The following is a 15,642-nucleotide window of genomic DNA, read 5'->3' as shown; positions in this document are numbered from 1 at the left end:
ATGTTCAGTGTCCACTTCAAGGCCAAAGTCATATGATTTGGATGTCTGGTCTGGTTGTGATTTTGAAAATATCAATAATGGTTGACATTTCCTTAAATTGACTGTCATCCCTATCATTTTTGAACTTGTATGGTTATAAGCTCTTACTTAACAGCAAAATTTGACTTTGTAGATGATGGTCAATGCACAGAATGGACCCTCATTCAAATATATATTAGTAAATTATCATCCTATCAACAGTGAACCCAGGTATACAGAGTGTCCGTTGAAGTAGAAGAATAAACATATTATTCCACTGGATATGCCAATTCATATGAACCATTTCACGGCTGTTTTCAGGGGCATCCCTTTGAACTCCAACCCAACCATGCATGTCCCCAAATGCTATTGTTCTTTCACCAGAGATCCCTCGTTTAAATTTTATTTCTCCCAGCCTTGCAGCAGCAATTGGTGCAGCACAAGCTACGATGGCAACTTTTGGAGTCCCATCTTTCATGTCAACTCAAAGAAGTCAAGGAGACGCTAACTCATGGTTTCATATGCCTCCATGTATGTTAGTCCTCCCATTCAGAATCAAGCTTACACACCTTGACTGCTGAGGAGATAATGTTCATCTCCTGACCACAACACTCAACCATTTCCATCATCTTCTAAATCACTCCCCTTGTGGTTTGTTTCATTTACAGATAGAGCATCCATCTTATCATCATTTCATACACAGACTCTCTTTCTTTCCCATGCTCAAATTCCAGACATCGATAATCCAGGAAACATTCCCATGTTTTCGCTTAATTGGCCAGTCTTATGTGATCTACATCCTCCATTATGACTTTGTTCATCCAAGGCTCTCGTTCAACTTGTGCAAGTAATGAACAGGTAGGGTATGCAAGGTTATCAGCCTTTGCAGTATCCTGTGTGCCACATGCAGCATTACCTACCAACTGGTATGGTAGCATACCAGTCAAGTTTGCCATATTTTTCACGAGGCATGCCACAAGATAAACCAAAGCATAGTAATATTCTAGCCCCCATGTTCTGAATGAGGTAGTATTCTTTCTGAAGGGACTAACTTAACCAGCCAGTATAATGTTGTCCATTCCCCACCACTATGTGGTATATGCAGTGTGGATCGACTTACCAGGATGCGATGAGAGGCCTTTGGCCATTTGGCCTCTATCCCCCCCAGGTGTACACTCTCACGTTCACTGCTGCCATACCAGCACTTTTTGGAGAGTGTTTTATTTATGCTTTGGGGAAAGTATTCTATGTCATTAAGCTGGATATGCAAAATATTTTTGTCCAAATGTTATTAGAATTTCTTATTTGAATGTTGATTTGAAAGGTACCCCATAATAAGGTCATTTCTTATCTGTTACTGTGTTACTAATCAACGCTTGCTGTTTCTGTTGTTCAATAAATTATCGTTCAGAAAATCGTATTAATGATGAATATTTTTGATTTTTTAATAAAAAAGAAATCATTTGTGAGTACATAAGGGAGGAAAGTTACTTCTCACTGTGATTGTCGCATCAGGATATTTTGGTTTCATCGTTAGTGGTATGTAAGCAGAATTGGAAAAATAGGTATGCAGAGCATTGCTATATTCTATTTTTTCTTTCCAAAGAAGTGGCTGGTATGAATTAAAACCATGGTTACGTTTTAGGATGATGACGTGGCAGCTGTTAAGGAAGGGACATTGAGTATCCATCGCCTTAAGCGCTCACTTGATGACCCACACCTTCGAGAAATCACGACACTCAAGATGGAGATCCAGCAGATAATGAAAGGTGAGAAAGTGGAGCCCACAGGTGCCACTACCTTTTCAACCTGGTCAACATTCAACTATGACATATTTGGCTTGAAATAAAAAATAACATTTCAAAACATACTATATACCTGGGTGTAATGGACAAGTAAGGAGCTTTTGAGGAAATTAGAACTCAATGAAACCTAAGAACAGAGTTTAAGTACTTAAAATGTGCTCTGCACACGACATATTCAAGTAACATATGTTGGAAAGATATAAATTGAGTCATAGCTATCTGTGTTTGACCATTTGAATGGGCAAAGTGAACAACTGTAATGCAAATCACTGCTTTGTGAATGGAACTTGTGAAATCACTGCGGGAAGTGAGCACACCTTGGTTAATCCATCCTTGATGTCAAGTAACATTTGAAGGGGTTCATCATTTTTGTAACATTTAATCATAATTTATTCATTTTGCTTTTATTATGCTCCGTTGTGTCAGCGTGGAGCCCCAATGCAAATCTCTGGTCTAGGGCGCATGTTCTCTTGCTGGAAGCGTGCATGTGCTCGCTCTTGTCTTTATTCTCGCTGATGCATACCAAGCAGGGTGGACCGGCAATCCTTGGAGCTTTGAAAACTGGGAATGGGAAAAAATCTTAAAAAACACTTGAAATCAAACAGTGAAACTGGATAATTCTGAGAATTAAAAATTTTGCCATCAACCAAGAGAATGAATAGTAAATGTAAAAGTGACTTTGTATGTTTTCATTCAAATTCATAATGAATGGCTACTGATTTCCAGCAATTAATGACTGTCGGTGTGCTGTGTGTTCTGCTGGAAGGTGAAGAATTATGAATCACATCTGCATGTTTGTTGAAGGGGCATTTGCCAATCCATTCAGGTTCATCAAGTGTAGTTGAATGAGACAGCTACCAACCTACCACTGCTGCTGCCGTTCCCATGGGCTTCTCCCACAAGGACAGCCATTGCACTATTTATGATGGTGTATTTTTGAATGAAGTGATCTGTTGTTACCATCTTGACTTTATTTTCATTTAAAAATAGCTGGTATTGAAAAAGATAAACGAAGTGATGTGATGTGGTTTGATCACCATTAACTATGTGTATTACATATTTAGTAATATTAGCCTTTGTTATTTTATTTTGCCTTTGTTATAATGAGGTGCAACTCCAGCATGGCAGACTCCATTCAGGTGAATGTGTGTGGGCACAAGCTTTACAATGTTATGCAATGTTGGCAAAAGAAAATGATTATTCACTAAAAATGGGAGTTATTAATTAAATTTATTTTAATAATCTTTTTGCTGTAATGAGATAAAATAATTAACTTTTACTTGAAGACTCAAAAGTTGAATTCCAGGTCATTTTTTGCAATCATATCTCCACAGTACATTGTCCAAAATCCTAATGCATGTTATTCACGAGTGACTATAAGCAGCTTTCATGCTTGCATAGAGGTCAAATTCATATTTGTATATTCACCATTAGCCCCATTCATTGCCCTTACCTGCATACTTTTGCTTTATTAAAATGAGTATTTTAGTGAGAAAATTGCTATTTTTCTGTTGACCACCTTTCCATAGCTGCTTAGTCTGTGACTTCTTTTCGCAGAGTTAGGTGATGATTAACTGACTGCAGGAATAGGTGTATTTTTACGGTTATACTTCTAATGCTTAGTGTTTGCCAAATAATAATGATTTCATTAAATACTCATGTAGTATGGATATTTATGATACTTGAGAATTCAGGGCTGAGTCGGATTTTAGATTTGGCTCCGGAAATTTCTCAATGTTTATCCTTCCATAGATACAGGGAAATCTGCAATCATATTTTTCTATGAAAAGGAAGTTCTTTTTTAAATGCCCTATGCCTGGGTATTTCATGAAAACATTGAGTGAATATTTGCTTTATTTTCAATTTATGGTAGCAAGTAACGACAGGAATGCAGTATCTTACTTTGGGTTTGTTAATACAGTATTTAAATCGATCTTTAAATTCTCCCAATGGACGCTCTGGAGACATTAATGTATTGGATCCCTTTTTTGGTTTTATGAGGAAGAAGGCTTTTATCATTTCTCAGGCACACATTTCAATGTCATTCATTTCTTTATTCAGGTAACTTCAGCTCATTTATGCAGAAAGAAATTTTTGAGCAACCTGAATCTGTCGTGAACACGATGAGAGGCCGATTGAACTTTCAGAGCAAGACTGTCACCCTTGGAGGCATTAAGGTGAGAATGGGGGTCAGTTTATGCCATCGGGAGAATGGAGGGATGTTTGACTGTGGTTTGAATAACTGCTGCTGCTTAATACGTTTGAGGATCATGCTGGAGCAAAGAACCATAATTTTGGTGCAGCCCATAAATGACAATGCGGGGCAAGGGTATTAAAAATTAAATGGCCAAGTGAATTTTTTAGATAAATGTATAATTCACAATTACAGCTTTAGTTTTTGGAAAGTTAACTTTGAAATGCAGTGCATTAAAAACAATACAATAACTTCCACATGGTGGCTCAAGTTAAGTTCTCATCAGTTGTTAATGTTAACCATTATTTTGGCAACGTTAATCATTGAGAGCCTGCTATCTCCACCCCAAGTTCAGAAGTCTCATTGAGAAAAGAGTTGGATACTTGTCTCAGAAGTGAAGGGGATTGAATTTGAATCTAACTGATAATTGATTAAGTTGTAATCATACAGCAGTAATGAGGTGAAACTTTTGAAATCATTATTTGCTAAACTTTTTTGAGAGATTACTGTAATTTGTCCTGGAAATTAATTTTTTTAATTCATCTTCGTCTGGGTAAATACTCATCATTGGACACTTTGAAAAGCACCGTGCAGCACAATTATGAATGTAATGTGAAACATGACTCCGTTGGTACCATGTGTATTCATCACTTTTCCTTTTGCCCTATATTATTCTACTTCAGTTCTGTGTGGTTTCTCCATCTGGATACCCTCCTTATTTATTGCCACATGGCATTCAATGGCGCATTCGATTCCTTGTTACAAATTACTTGGAGTTCCCATGCCATGTGTGCTTTTCATGATATAATTATATAGGTATAATTTGCTATTTCTAGCTGTTTGTGCAGCTTAGTCCGTTTGCATCTGTAGGAAATTACACCGGGTAATTATCCAACTCAACTAGACTGACAGATTTAATCTCAGACATTTGGAACATGTGCGATTGTAAAGAAGTGGCTACAGTGCATCTGATTTAACATTTCCATAAATTTATAATGTCCCACTGGCCTGGAGGTAATAATATTAATATTTCATTGTCCACTGACCAAATATATCATGAAGGTGCAGTAGTCGTCAAATACAAAGAAAAGTATAAAATACAGGTATGTTTCAATACTATGAACATGCTTATAAAAGAGCATATGCATTAAAGTGTGTAATGAAACAGTGCATTATAGGTGCTTGTCCTTCAAAAATTCATTCAATGAATAATAACACTTTATTAGAAGGAGTTCCCTGAGTTTCAATTTGAGATTGCATAATTTATCACTCATTTCCAATGAGTGTGGTAATTAGTTATAATTTCTTGCGCCCATTGCCTTCGGGCTTTTGAATGAAATTGCTGACTTATGGTAACTTGTGAGGGTTGTGATAATTTCCAGTTGAATAAGAGTGAATTTCACTATTTGCGTGAAAGAGATAGATTTTATATCTGATGAAGACAAGCATGGCAAATAATGGGTGTAATAGTAAGAAAATTAATTTTTTTGATAAATAACATACATTTTTTGACATTGTGTCCTATAAGCAGCACCAAGTACATACCTAATGATGTTTTTGAATTAAGAAAACTTTGCACCAAATACACGCAAATGATATATATCCTATTCCATGTGAAGATGCCTTAGGGAAAAAATTAGAATGATGCAAGAGTTTTAATACCTCTAGAGACACTTGGATAAGCAGGAGATGAATATTTCAATCGAAGTGTGCAGTTTAGAACATAAATGATTAACATGAATATTCCACCTACTAATTTGTTGAGCATGTAGACCTAAGAACTTGGTGTTGGATGCACTAATATTTATTTCATTTTTAAGATGTCAATTAATATCCTCCTGCAACATTACCCAATTAAGTGTGAGGGTCTGTGTCTTTTTGCAATTTAATTTTAGTTTGTTGTCACACCACCAGTGCCAGACAGTGTCTAAGACCTTTTCCTTTTTAACCAGAAGCCTTTGTCTACTTTTGTCAGAAATTATAAAGTTTGAATCATCAGCAAAGTATTATGGAATAAATGCTTTGATCATTTTTATTTATTAATGGTAGGTCATTAATGAATAAAAAAAGAGATAGGTCCCAACATTGAATCTTGTGGAACTCCCTTCCTAATGGGATAGGAATCTGATAAATATTTTACAGCTTTCAATGTTATTTAAACTAATTGTGATCTTCCAAATAAATAAGATCTTAGCTATTGCAAGGCTATACCTTTGACACCCACTCTATCAGCTCTACTCTAGAGGGGATGATCAACAAGATCAAAGCTACAATTAAAATCCAGAAATAAAGCAAGGACTGAATTCTGGTTATCTAAAGAATAGGCTCTGGAATTGAAAGCCCTCATGAGTTCTGTCTCTGTAGATTTACCTTTTCGACAACATTACTGTGAATCAGAGATAACTTTGAATTTATCAAGAAACCCTACTAACCTAAAATAAAAAAATTAACTTTAATAATTTAGCAAATTGAGATAAAAGAGAAAAAGCTCTACAGTTGTTTGTTTCAGTTTGTTCACCTTTGTTTCTGTATATTGGTACAATTTTACTCATTTTTAATTGGTCGGGAAATATTTCACATTTCAAGGATTTATTTATTAATTTAGTTAGGGGTTCAATTGTATAGTTTTTGCATTCTAGCAACGTACTTCCAGGCATTCCATCTATCCCTGAAGATATTTTTTTGTATATATTCTGAAGGCAGGCTAACACCTTGGTATGGTCACAGGGATATAGATACAATGTTTCTGGAATGCTATTTTCATGAGCAAGTGACAGTTTCGGAATATTTCCCTGGGTTCCTATAAAACTTAAAAATGATTCATTCTATTTGCAATCTGTTGGGTACCAGTGATAATAGTACCAGAACTATCATATATGAGGGTAGTTTGAAAGGTTCTTGGAATCGCCACCAGGGGTCAGCACTGGCACAACGAGTTTCCCACGTAGTAATAGGTAATCCTTTATGAGTAAGCAGTGCTCTGGGAAAAGGTCTTTGGTGTGGATGCCTCTCTGTTGTTGTTTCTGTCTAGTGATTTGTGAAGATGGATAAAATTGAGTTTTGAGTGGTGATTCAATACTTTGTAAAGGAAAGTATGAAAGCAAAGGAAATATATGCCAACTTTCAGAACACTCTGGGAGACATTGCTCCTTCATATTCAATTGTGGCCAAGCGGGCAAACGAATTAAAGTGTGGTCGGGACAGCTTATGGTGGGTGATGTTTTGCATGGTGGCCGGCCAAAATGTGCCATTATCCCAGAAATAATTGCAAAAGTGCATGAAATGGTCATGAAGGGGTTGCCGACTGAAAGTGCGAGAAATTGCTGAAGCTGTAGGGATGTCATCTGAATGGGCATATCACATCTTTATTTTTACATTGATTTGCACTCTCTAGTTCAAATGGAATCTTCCTAGAGTCAGTGCATGAAGATGGAAAAAGATTTTTGCACCCAGGAGCCTAAATCTGGTTTTCTCAGCTGTGTGCCAAGGGTGCTGTGTTTGCATTAATACATCATTTAGGTTACAAGGGTCAAGAGTCACAACCTCCGTGCATACTCCTCAACTATATTCCTGCATTGAAGCTGCCCAAAGTGCAGGCTTGGATGCCTCTGTTACTACTGCTGCCTTTTTTATCCCAATGAGTCCTCTTTCCATCTATATAACCAAGGAATAGGCAATGCCTTGTTTGGTGGCCCAACTGTATGCAGGTGTCATTGTGTGCAGCAAGACATCAAGATATTACGTGAGAGTCAAAAGGAACCAAGGGAATAGTGAGAATACTGTCCAGTAGTAACCAATATAAACTGAACACCCTCACATGAGTGCAAGAGAGATCTTTTTAAGAGCAGGACTATGACCATTTGAGAGTCCTCTTGTAGATGCACATGGCTGGCCTGCAACATCCAATTTCATTCGTATAGTTCTGAGTTAAATAGACACACTAATGTCACCAATTCTATGACATTTAATTTCACTACCTCCAAATCCTGGTAATATTATAAGTGTCCATTAATTAAAGTTTTCAGTTGAATGTAATTTTTAAGAGTATCTTACAAAATGACATTTTTCATGTTACAAGAGACAATAAGAAAAGTAATTTTCACATTACTTAACAAATAAATCTAAGTGCCGCCATGATGATAACAATTAATTTTTTTGACCTCATACTCTTATCATAACATAAATCAGATCCAACTCTAAAGTTAATCCATTCAAAGTTAAACTATGATTACTTCCTACTAAAGGCAGGCTTTGGACTTTCCCTCTTATTGTGTGTTACATATTGTTTGGACTCCCCAGTTTGCCCTGCGTCATTTTCTTCTTCAGTTCTCCCTAACTACCTGCCCTCATTCCATCAAAAAGGCCTCTTAACTCCCTCTCTCCTCTCTTGCTGGGCCTTCCTCTCCATACAATTTCCAAGAGCAGTGACATCTCTTCCCCCATACTGTTAACATTTTACCATTTTTCTTCTTTCCTGTTCAACTTACGTATTTTCTCCATTCTTCACCACACACACTTCTCAAAATACTCCAATCTATGCTTGTCCTGTTGTCTCAAAAACCAGTCCTCCAGTCCATGTAAGACTCTATGAGGTCTGTTCAAAAGGTTCCTGAACTTTTTTAGTAATGTGCCTCCAGTTAGTTATTTTTTAATCCACTTGGAGGCATCATTCTGCGGAAACTTCCCGAATTACTGACTTCAACCCCTTTGTTGATTGTTTACGGCTGTTTATGTGAAGGGGTGATTGTGGAGTGCAGCAATAAATCGTATCTGCGGAAATGACCTCTTTGAAGGAGCACCATTGTTCCGTGGAATTCTGCATGAAACTCTGCAAATCCTTCATGGAAACTTTTGAGTTGACAACCAAGGCTTGTGGCATCAATGCTATGAAAGCTATTGCATGCTATGAGTGGGTTACCCGGTCAAAAAAGGGGAGGCAATAAGTGGGAGATGGTGAGCATTCCGGAAGACCATCATCATTGACCAATGACCCCCACATCGAGAAAATGAGCGATGTCATTCGTGCAAATCGACGCTTGACTGTCAGAGATCTTGCAGAAGAGTGTGGCATCTCAATTGGTTTCTGCTATGAAATCCTGCGTGAAAAATTTAGGATGCATCGAGTCGCCATTAAATTCGTGCCTCAGCTGATGCTGGCAGCCCAGAAACAACATCGAGAATTCAAGTCCGTGGGAACTGTTTGATCGAGCTGAAGAGGATGAAACCTTCTTGCTCAGGACCATGACAAGTCATACAGGATGAGTCATGGATTTACAGATATTACTTCAAAACAAAAGTGCATGCTTCACAATGGATTGGTGGAACATCCCCCGCCCCAAAAAAGCTCGACAAAGTCACTCAAATGTCAAGGTTATGTTGACTGTTTTTTATTATCAACGCAAAGGGGGTTGTGCATCACGTATACCTACTTAAAGGCCAGACAGTCAACACAGAGCACTATCTGGAGGTTATGAAGCGCCTCAGAGAGAGAATCAGGTGAAAATGGCCTTAACTTTGGAGGAGTGGGGAGTGGTTTATTTTCACCAGGTTTCATTTGTCTGGGGATCGAGATGGTGAGGGGGCTAACGTACTGGCTTCCCACCATGAGGGCGCGGGTTCAAATCCCGGCGGTGTTGAATATTTTTCAGAGGTATCTCGATCCCTACTTGAGGTGCTTTGTGGAGGGCACTTTGAGTGAGTACGCCGTCCGTCGGATGGGACATTAAACTGCGGACCCCTTGGCGCCTTTCGTAAAGAGTAGGCTAATGCCGACGCCGGGTTTCTCTCCACCCTTCATCCTTTCCTATCCATCCCCTATGGCGCAAATGACCTTAGCTGTCGGTCGCCTCCCCTCAAAACTACTACTACTTCATTTGTCTCCCGGAACTCGTGAGTTTTCAGCCAAAAACAAGACGGCTGTGCTTCCCCACCCACCCTACTGCTCACCAGACCTGGCCCACTGTGATATTTTCCTGTTCCCAAAACTAAAAACCTCACTCAAAAGAAAAAGATTTGCCACCATTCCAGGTAGAGAGAAAAATTCAATAGAGGAGCTTATGAGCATTTCAGAAGAAGCGTTCCTGAAACTGTTTCGAAAGGTGTAAACACCGCTGGAGAAAATAAACTGCGAGGGACCTCTGCAAAATGGCCACTAAGTGCAAGGGGACGGGGTTGAGTGTTGACCCTAGGCAAGTGTAGAAGGGGGAGCAGGAAGGCTGAAAATGTTTCTTTAGCAGCTGCTAGTTCTTAGAAACCACGCAGCATAAGATTTGAGGCTCTTCTAATGCATCCAACCATGGTCCTCCTAATCCACCTCTTCCCCAGCCTTCTCCCGGCCCTCCCCTTCTCCTCCTCCTCCCTCACTCCCTTCCTTCCCTTTCCACAACCTCCTCCATGAACAGAACGCCAAATATGGAGCTTTCTGAGGAAATGCAAGTTCGAAGGAGATAAAAGCTGCCATAATTGATTTTTATCTTTGAATTTCACATGTTCATGGAATTGCATGGATTAGTACCAGCTGAAGTCTCTATGTATTATATTTCCTAACAGAGGAACCTACTTTTCGACAATTGTAGTATGGTGCTTGTTAGGTCATTGGCTGATTGCGGAATCAAATGTCTTTGAATCAAAGATTTTGTACCTCCTCTTCCATTTTCATTTTGACCACCATGATTTTGTTTGTGCTGTTACAGGATTACATCCCAGAAATTAAGAGGTGTCGGCGTTTGATGCTGATTGGTTGTGGCACCAGCTACCACAGTGCTGTGGCCACGCGCCAGCTCCTTGAGGAACTCACGGAACTACCCGTCATGGTGGAACTCGCCTCGGACTTCCTGGATCGCAACACTCCCATCTTCCGGGATGATGTCTGCTTCTTCATCTCCCAATCAGGTTGGGGGGCCCTCCTCTCACGCCTTCCCCCTTCTCTCCCGCTGGGCACCTGCGGCTTGTGCAGTGAGCCCTCTGCTCAAACTTTACACCGCTCCAGCATAAACAGGGCAGGCGATTGGGGGAAATTATACAGACTGGGAAATAAAAAAAAGAAAAGTCACCATTTTTAGAGGGAGCCACCATAAGTCAAGTGTGATGGTTAAACAGAATGGGTGCAGTCATGAGACAGTTAATCCTGGAATGATACCAGACTCCTGTAGTTGTAATCCGTAAATGTAAGTTAGTCACTCAACTAAATTGTATTCCCCAAAGAAGAGGTGAATGTGGTAATGGGCGGCAGTGCATCACTTGAGCAGAACACAATTGGTTTTTGTTGTTGTGGTTGCTCTGTGCTTGTTGCTTGCTTTGAGAGAACCAATAATCAAAGTTGTTCTGTGTCAAAAAAAATAAAAACACCATTCTGAATCTCCTGAAATGATGGAAATTTATGAACAGAAACTCTGGAGTGATGTTTGTATTCATTGTTTTCAGTGTCAACATTTTTTACTTTGGGAATGCCAAAGGTTTAGCTTGATTTTAATTCTTACAATAAATCTCTGGGTACCTATGCCCTATTGGTGCAAATGGTGAGAGATATATCATTGTTCTTGTCCTAAATTTATTCTGACTTTCTCATAAACCTCTCTTCCTTATGAACCACGCTGGCAGAATGTGTCTGCGGGCTAGAATCTGTTGCACCTGAACATTATCTATTTCTTTTGGCATTATTCCTATGATTTCTCCATTTATAGGTGAAACTGCGGATACACTGATGGCCCTGCGATATTGTAAGCAGAGAGGAGCGCTGATAGTGGGCATCACAAATACCGTTGGCAGCTCCATCTGTCGTGAATCGCACTGTGGAGTTCACATCAATGCTGGGCCTGAAATTGGTGTTGCTTCCACAAAAGCATATACATCGCAGTTCATATCCATGGTTATGTTTGCTTTGGTAATGAGCGAGGATAGAATTTCCTTGAGGAGTCGGAGAGCTGAGGTGATTAATTACAGACTTGTTCAATGGAGAATGAGGAATTTTTCACTCATTTTTAACCCTTTAGATTTGTGAGGTTTTTACTTGATATCATCTCCAATGTGGTGCTCAAGACTAATGATTATGAATGACATGTTTTTCCACACAATACAGATCATTGAGGGTTTGTGCAAATTGGGCGATCAGATCAAGGAAGTCTTGAAGCTTGATAATGCAGTTCTGAAGTTGGCGGAGGACTTGTTCCAAAAGAAATCCCTTCTCATCATGGGCAGGGGATACAACTTTGCCACTTGCATGGAAGGGGCTTTGGTATGAATCTACAAAGCTAATGAATGGCTGACCACATTAGTGCCTGGTGCAGAAGTCATTGTGCTGGCACACGCACTCTAATGTATTAAATTACGCTTGTACTATTTTCCTTTCCAGAAAGTCAAAGAGTTGACCTACATGCATAGTGAGGGCATAATGGCTGGTGAGCTGAAACATGGACCTTTGGCGTTAGTTGACAAAGCCATGCCTATCATCATGATTGTCACCAGGGATCCAGTTTATGTTGTATGTGTTTTGCAAAATCATTTTATAAATTCTCTTGTATAATTGTCAGTGAAATATCTGTGAAAACAATTATTGTTGACAAATTCCATGTTATATGTGCCTGTTAAGTTGAATATAATAACCTAGCACATTTTTATGATTAATAGGATTTTTTATGGTTAATTTTGATGAAAAAATGATACCATTTAACATATTTTGATGATTAATAACAGTAAATGCCCCAACTTACACAGTTCATTCATTCCAAAGACTTCTGTGTATGTGGACATCTGTATGAATCAAAGCATGTTTACACCAGTACATGCTAAACATTTTTGAGCCAACAAGGTCAACTTCTCCATTTTTAAAGTTTTTTACTGCCAGCAAGGTAAAGAGAAATTCAGTGGGAATGACATGCACATGCACCTCGGTCAGTAAAATCATAACTAAATCAAGAATGTGCCAGTTTATATTGAAATAATTCAATGGTACGCTAAAAAGTATCAAGAATACTAACTCCCATCAGTCAGTAATTCCATCTGCAGTCATCTGTAATGGACTGTAGGAGAGGCACCTACTCAGCAGTCTAAACCAGTGACCTGCAGGATAGGGCTTTATAACAAGACACCATATTAATGCCATGTGAAAGATGAGTCATGTAATTACACATTCACAAAACTCAGATCTGCACAAGTCAGGGATCTGCTTTGATGAAAAGAATATCGCATGTTATTCAAGTCTAAAGGTCTCAGGCCAGCTTGTGGTGCCCCTTGTTTTTGATTATCGTAAAATATAAATAATTTTAGGACTCAAAAAGATGCATTTTTTTACTGAAATTTTCAGAAATGCATGAATGCTCTCCAGCAAGTGACAGCGAGAGAAGGGAGGCCGATAGTGATCTGTGAGAAGGGAGATGAAGAGACGAGGCAGTTTGCATCAAGTGTGCTGGAGGTGCCACACACTGTTGACTGCCTACAGGTTAGAAGTGAATGTTCTTCTCTTGGTGCTCCTCATTCCCACCCAATTGGCAATGTGGCAATGCTAGTGGCTTTTCCTTGGCAATTTTTAGTGTTCCCATGGTCAAATATAAAGAATTGATTTACATTTTCTATTTATATAAAAACTATTTTAAAAGCTATTTTGTTGTTACGCTGATTAAAGTCTACTTAATTTTGTTATAAATTGAATAATGGTCTAAATATGAGTTTCAGTTCATAGAATAATTATTCTTTTTAAATTGTTTTTTACTTATTATTCTCTGAGATGTAATTTTTTAATTGACTAGTGATCATAATATCAACTTCATGGTGAACTTTGCATTGAACACATTGAAGGTTTCTTGTGTTCCTGTGCTAAAACAAATTTTGCTTTATCTTTCATCCCCCAGGGAATTCTCACCGTGATACCAATGCAGCTTCTTTCATACCACATAGCAGTGCTTCGTGGATGCAATGTTGACTGTCCGAGAAACTTAGCCAAGTCTGTCACGGTGGAGTGAAATAACATAAATGGCAATGAAGCGATATTCCCAACCGATTTATAAATTTTTGATTCTGGTGGTGTCTGTTGTGGAAAGGTGGTGGGATGTGGTTGTCTCTAAGCTTAAACATACTGTGAGTATATGTCTCCCCTCTCCATTCGAGCCATACAGTGTACTCTAACATCCCAAAGGCCTTTCAACTGAGCAGCAGCGGTATGGAAAAAATTGAAAATAACATTCAAAATGGTCTGCCTTTGAACATCTGGTAAATTGATGACCTTAACATGTGTATAAAACTAGAAGTTTTGAATTATGTGTTCCTGAATGAAAAGGCAGGGAAGAAATGGCATTTAATTAATCTGCAAAGCACAGTGTTCAATAGTTTTCATTTCTAAATTGACATGGAGGGATTGGAAGGGAACGATTGACAAAAATGACCTATTGTACTAGAAATGAAATTTTAAATACATAATTATTTATTGTTGAATGAAGAACAGAAAGGATTTTATAGAATATATTTTAAACTGCTACACAGTTATCATTCCAAGATGTACATTTTTAATAAAAATTGAACATTGAAAAAAGGTTTCTCCTTATATTTAGAGATCTCTGAAATGAAATGTAATTGAAGACATCCTTTTCTTTTGATGCGATTAAGACAAAGTTTATTCCTGTGATTTTAATATTTTAAGTTTCTTGTTTGGTGAAAATGTATAGGGAAGAGCTGTTATTGCATACGGGTGTATGCCCCAACACAAGAAGAAATGTCAATGGGTCGTCACATTGATGGTCACATCAGAAAATCTCCAACAGATAAATACAGCATGTGTCTTCTTGTATAGAGAAACTTGCAACATATGTACTCGCGTACTGGGTTTATAGTATTAATAATAATTGGAATGCACTATGCCTGAATGAAATTTCAACATGAAGAGGTACTGAACATGCCATATGAACTGGGTTGCGCACCGTATTTAGCAGTCACTTAAGAGTGCAAATTCATATTTGGTGGTTGACAAGCACCACAAGTCTTTGCCTTGAGTGAGATAGGTGAATGGTCACTATTACTGGAGTAGGCAAGGGTGGATAATTGCCTCCCACCACCTGCAAAATACAATCCCACATGTTGAGGCCAGAACAAATGAATTGTAGGCAAGGGTGGATAATTGCCTCCCACCACCTGCAAAATACAATCCCACATGTTGAGGCCAGAACAAATGAATTTATTTAATTTCAACTTTACCAGTCTCTGAAAAGATGTGCAGAACTGAGTGCCAACTTTAATTTCATGAGTGCTAGATGTCTTGGCCTCGCCATGTGTCAAGAATGGCCGTAACCTAAACCTCATTACCTATTTATATAACCTCGTTATCATTTACATTTAGGAAGCAGAAATCAAACATCCCTTGGAAAACTCAACCTTTTCTTCCCAACCCACCCACAAGGTCAAATGTCTTCATCTCCAGTATATCTGCACTACACCAAACCTCTCTCTTTCTCTATCTCCCGGTATTCCATTCCACAGTCACCATTACCTCTCATCTCCTCATCCCCTTCACAGCTCCATTTCCGTTCTGCATGTGCCACTTTCTACATCCCTCCCACGTGAGTCTTGTCACCCTCCAACTTAAACTAATGTGCTTCTATATGTGATAGAAATTGGAAATTTAACTTTCATGCTGAACTA

The 15,642-nt window shown here is 38.6% G+C and overlaps 1 protein-coding gene across 3 annotated transcripts in view; it reads left to right on the top strand.

The window, feature by feature from the left end:
* Window positions 1-14,522, top strand: part of LOC139689300 (glutamine--fructose-6-phosphate aminotransferase [isomerizing] 2-like) — a 76,058-nt gene extending 61,536 nt beyond the window's left edge. For all 3 annotated transcript variants that reach the window (XM_071586373.1, XM_071586372.1, XM_071586371.1), the window contains 8 exons: window positions 1,664-1,787; window positions 3,885-4,000; window positions 10,710-10,908; window positions 11,700-11,944; window positions 12,095-12,250; window positions 12,368-12,496; window positions 13,319-13,453; window positions 13,863-14,522. In XM_071586373.1, coding sequence (XP_071442474.1) covers window positions 1,664-1,787; window positions 3,885-4,000; window positions 10,710-10,908; window positions 11,700-11,944; window positions 12,095-12,250; window positions 12,368-12,496; window positions 13,319-13,453; window positions 13,863-13,973 — 1,215 coding nt within the window. In that variant the 3' untranslated portion in view covers window positions 13,974-14,522. The remainder of the gene's footprint in view (window positions 1-1,663; window positions 1,788-3,884; window positions 4,001-10,709; window positions 10,909-11,699; window positions 11,945-12,094; window positions 12,251-12,367; window positions 12,497-13,318; window positions 13,454-13,862) is intronic.
* The last annotated feature ends 1,120 nt before the right edge of the window (window positions 14,523-15,642 follow it).

Source organism: Hetaerina americana, unplaced genomic scaffold, assembly GCF_022747635.1.
Source record: "Hetaerina americana unplaced genomic scaffold, ioHetAmer1.1.p SCAF_22, whole genome shotgun sequence".
Classification (NCBI taxonomy): Eukaryota; Metazoa; Arthropoda; class Insecta; order Odonata; family Calopterygidae; genus Hetaerina; species Hetaerina americana.
This window is presented reverse-complemented; position numbering and strand designations above follow the sequence as displayed.